Source organism: Myotis davidii, unplaced genomic scaffold (genome assembly GCF_000327345.1).
Source record: "Myotis davidii unplaced genomic scaffold, ASM32734v1 scaffold1914, whole genome shotgun sequence".
Taxonomy (NCBI): Eukaryota; Metazoa; Chordata; class Mammalia; order Chiroptera; family Vespertilionidae; genus Myotis; species Myotis davidii.
The window spans coordinates 251,668-256,095 of NW_006285311.1; the positions used below are offsets into that span (position 1 = coordinate 251,668).

General features: G+C 57.5%; 1 protein-coding gene across 1 annotated transcript in view; it reads right to left on the reverse strand.

Annotated features, from left to right (window-relative positions):
• RASGRF1 (Ras protein specific guanine nucleotide releasing factor 1) overlaps positions 1-4,428 on the reverse strand; it is a 78,780-nt gene that overhangs the window by 60,749 nt on the left and 13,603 nt on the right. The window contains 1 exon segment of the mRNA XM_015558976.1: positions 882-1,019. Within this exon segment, the coding sequence (XP_015414462.1) occupies positions 882-1,019 (138 nt within the window).

The window sequence follows — 4,428 nt, forward strand, 5'->3', positions numbered from 1 at the left end:
AGGAAGTAACCTTCTGTTGTTGTTCTTCTATTTTTGAATTTCAATTCACCTGTGCATGGCTGCCTTGTTCTCTAACACGCCTCTTGTATGCTTGGTGATTTTAATAGCGAGGGGAAAGCATTTCATTATAAACTGCATGACCATATTTGTTTAATTTGGAATCAAGGAAACCAAGAGGCATTCTTTTAAAAACTGTGTGCATGTATGCTGTGAATGAAGGATACCGATGAAAGAAAGAAAAAAAAGTCTTATTTTCAGAGGATCAGGCTGTTTGTTATAGCAGATGATCAGAAATGCTGCCTGAAATTCTGCCCTGGTCCATTTCATCAGCTGCAGGCATGACAAGCTTACCAATTACGCCGGCGTTTGCAGATGGACATAAGGGAAACTCCTTATATTAGACATGAAAAGATTAGTCAAATGGATACGCTCTTTTCTGATTTTTTTAGATAGAAGATAAGTTAATGTGTTTAGTTACATGTGAAATATGGGACTATATGTTACTTTCAAATAAGGGCCAAGTAATTGATATTGCACTGTTGGGCACTTACCGTAGAGAAATAAAAACACGCACACGCCGGGACCAGGGGGCACACGCAGGGACCAGAGCACACACGCAGGGACCCAGGCGCACATGCAGGGACCAGAGCGCACACGCAGGGACCGGGGCGCACACGCAGATAACAGGGCGCACACGCAGATACCGGGGCGCACACGCGGGGACCGGGGCGCATACGCAGAGATCAGGGCGCACACGCGGGGACCAAGGTGAGCAGGGACAAGGGTTCGGGAGTGCAAGGTCACGGGCAAGGTGCTGGGTGCCTCTGAGCCTGTGGGCCACTGGACTCCAGGCGTGGCCCACGGCGGGGGGGACAGGGGGCGGTACAGACCTTCTTAATCTTCTTGATGTCGCTGTCCTCGTCGCCGGGGTCACTGGTCACGGTGGTCTGGGTGGACTGGATCCGCTCGTTGTCCTTGAGCAGGGACGCGATCTGCGAAGAAACACAGGTCAGCCGCCCCCAGGGTCACCGCCTGGTGGGAAGCTGAGGCCCCTCGCTCTGTGGGAGGTCGTTGAGCCAGACACCTGAGCGGGTGGAGGGGGGGACCAGGCCTGGGTCCCAGGCTGCTGGGCTCCCGCTCCGAGTGACCTTGGGCAATGCCCTTTGGCTCCCTGGGCTGCAGGCAGCACCTGTCCCGTCCCCTGTGCCCTGGGAGCCGGCCTGGATCTGTGCCCGATGCCTCAGCCCTGGCTGCCTTTACGCTTGGGTTCTTATTGGGGTCAGATGCCTGCAACATAAAGTTTGCCATCTTATCCGTTTTTTTTTTTTTAAATATGTTCTTATTGCCCTGGCCAGTTTGGCTCAGTGGATAGAGCGTTGGCCTGCGGACTGAGGGTCCTGGGTTCCATTCCGGTCAAGGGCACATGCGCAGGTTGCAGGCTTAATCCCCAGTAGTGGGCGTGCAGGAGGCAGCCAATTGGTGGTTCTCTCTCATCATTGATGTTTCTATCTCTCTCTCCCTCTCCCTTCCTCTCTCTGAAATAAACAGTCCGCAGGCTGGCGCTCTATCCACTGAGCCACGCTGGCTAGGGCTCATCACAAGTTTTGGGATTTGCACCTGGCACCCTTTTCCCTTTAGTTGGGTGATGTGTGTGCATGTGTGTGTGTGTGTACACATGTGCGCGCGCATGCGCATGTGTGTATATGTCCATATGTGTCAATGTGTCCACGTGCGTGCCCATTGCACGTGCATGCATGTGTGTACATCCATACATGTGTGTCAGTACAGGTGTGTGTCAGTGTGCGTACAAGTGTGTGTGCATGCGTGTGCGTGCATGTGTGCGTGTCTGTACAGGTGTGTGCATGTGTATGTATTTAAAATTGGTGGCACTGCTCTAAGGGAGAGGCATTCCAGGACATCCACTCAGCAGGGACCAGGTCAAAAAATAGATGCAATTAGGCCAGGCTCTCCACTCTGCTCAGCGAGGTGGGCAGCCCGGAGCCTTAGTTAGGCATCAGTCCGGGCAGGCAGAGCTCTGCAGAGCGGGGAGCCAGCAGGGGAGGGGGCCCCTGGGAGAACCCCCGGGGAGCCAGCCTTGCTCTAGCCCTGGCAGGCCCCCTTGGGGGTGGAGGGGCCGGCTTTGGACCCTGGTTTGCTGGCTTGGCATCAGGAGCTGCCCTGCTGCCCTCCTCCGTGGAGGCCGTGGGGACTTGGGACTAGCTCACAGCCCAGCTCGCCGGCGAGCGCCCAGTTCTGGCTGCCCCCCACGGAAATGAGAAGGGCTTTCCACAAGAGGTTTTGCAGGGCAGATAGGAGCCCAACCGGTGGCTCTGGCACAGGAGGGATTTGAGCAGAAGGGATGGTGTGAACCGGGTGTCTCTGTTGCCCACTTATCCCGCTGCCCCGAAGACGAAGACAGGCTTTCTTTTTTTAAAAAAATATATTTTTATCAATTTCAAGAGGAAGGGAGAGAGGGAGAGAAACCTCAGTGATGAGAGAGAGCGAATCATGGATGGGCTGCCTCCTGCACGCCCCCCTGCTGGGATCACATGCCTGCAACCCGGGCGTGTGCCCTGACTGGGAATTGAACTGTGACCTCCTGGTTCATAGGTCAATGTTCAACTACCGAGCCATGCCAGCGGGCACATGCCTGGTACGTGCCCCCTTTGATCCGCCGACCTCCGCGCGGGGGGAGGTAACTGCAGGGGGTCTGAGCCGGGAGGTCCAGGTCCGGGCCCGGCCTCCAGTGCGGACGGTGACCCTTGACCCTCGGTGTCTTCCGAACCCTCCCAGCTCTGACGTGGTGAGACCTCGTCTTTGTCACGGGGCCGCCTGTCACCCCTGGCTTCTCAGTGCCTCCGGCCACCTGGCGGCCACCTCCCGGGCCGTGGGCCCTGTGCTTCCGCGTCCTGGAGCTGGTGCAGAGCGGACAGACGCCCTGCGCCCTGCGGGGTGTGCGTGTGCGAGAGACCCAGCCACGTGGTCCCAGAGCTGGACCAGCCGGCCCTGCAGAGTCTCCTTGAAAAGAAATCTCTGCCCCGAGGGCGAGGCGCTCAGTCGGAAACACTGCTCCAAACTCCCACACATGGACCCAGGGGTTGAGCATCGACCCACGAACCAGGAGGTCACGGGCCAATTCCCGGTCAGGGCACAGGCCCGGGTTGCGGGCTCCATCCCCAGTGGGGGGCGTGCAGGAGGCGGCCGATCCATGATTCTCTCTCATCGTGGATGTTTCTCTCTCTCTCTCCCTCTCCCTTCTTTTCTGAGATCAATAAAAACATTAAAAAAAAATTCCCACAAATGGGCTTTTGCTGACGCACACGCTCACAACCACCCCTGCGCCCGCCCCTTCCCTGCCCTCCCAACCCCCGAGTCCCTTTAGGGCAGAAGCAACACCAGCCCACACCCACGTCGGCCACGAAATGACTCACTTCCGGAGCTCTATGCTTGTGATCCACAGTCAGTCCTCTGCTTCTCTAGTGCCCACCACAGAGCCTGGCACCCTGACTGAGCACCTACTATGTGCCAGGCTGGGGGGCGGGCAGGGCAGGGAGTCCCCAGGAGGGGGCCTCTGAGGCTGGGGTGACAAGGGCATTGCAGTCGGGTGCCGGCAGGCCCAGAAGCCATGCAGCGCCCACCCCTGGAGCCTTGGGCTGGTAACACAGAATGCTGACTCAAGGTGCGTGTCGTCACAGAAACTAGGAATCCACCCAGACGTAACCTTGCAGCCTTGAGGATTAGATGTAAAAAAAAAGCCCATAAGAAGGGGAGGCACAGATGCCTGGCCGGTGTGGCTCAGTGGTTGAGCGTCGACCTAGGAACCAGGAGGTCACGGCTGGATTCCCGGTCAGGGCACAGGCCCGGGTCGCGGGATCGGTCTCCAGTGTAGGGTGTGCAGGAGGCAGCCGATCCATGGTTCTCTCTCATCATGGATGCTTCTCTCTCCCTCTCCCTTCCTCTCTGAAATCAATACAAATATCCTATATAATAAAAGGCTAATATGCAAATTGACTGAACGGTGGAACAATGGGTTGCTATGACAGTCACTGACCACGAGGGGGCAGATGCTCAACGCAGGAGGCGTGCCACCACAGGGGGAGCGCTGCTCAGCCAGAAGCCAGGCTCCCGGCAGCACTGAGGACCCCTTGGGGATGTCCGCCTACTGGCTTAGAGGGCGCAGGCCGGGCTGAGAGACACCCCCCCCCAGTGCATGAATGTTGTGCACCAGGCCTCTAGTGTTAAAAGAAAAATAAGGGGGGGGCACACGGAGGTTGGGAGTTCGCTCCAGGTTGCAGGTTTAGGTGTCAGAAGTGGGATCTGAATCCAGCTCCAACCCCAAGGACTGTCCCACTCGGCCAGCATCACCAGTTTCAGGGGTGGAGGCTGGCAGGGCAGGGGTGGGGAGCCGCCCCCGGCCCGTCCTATGGC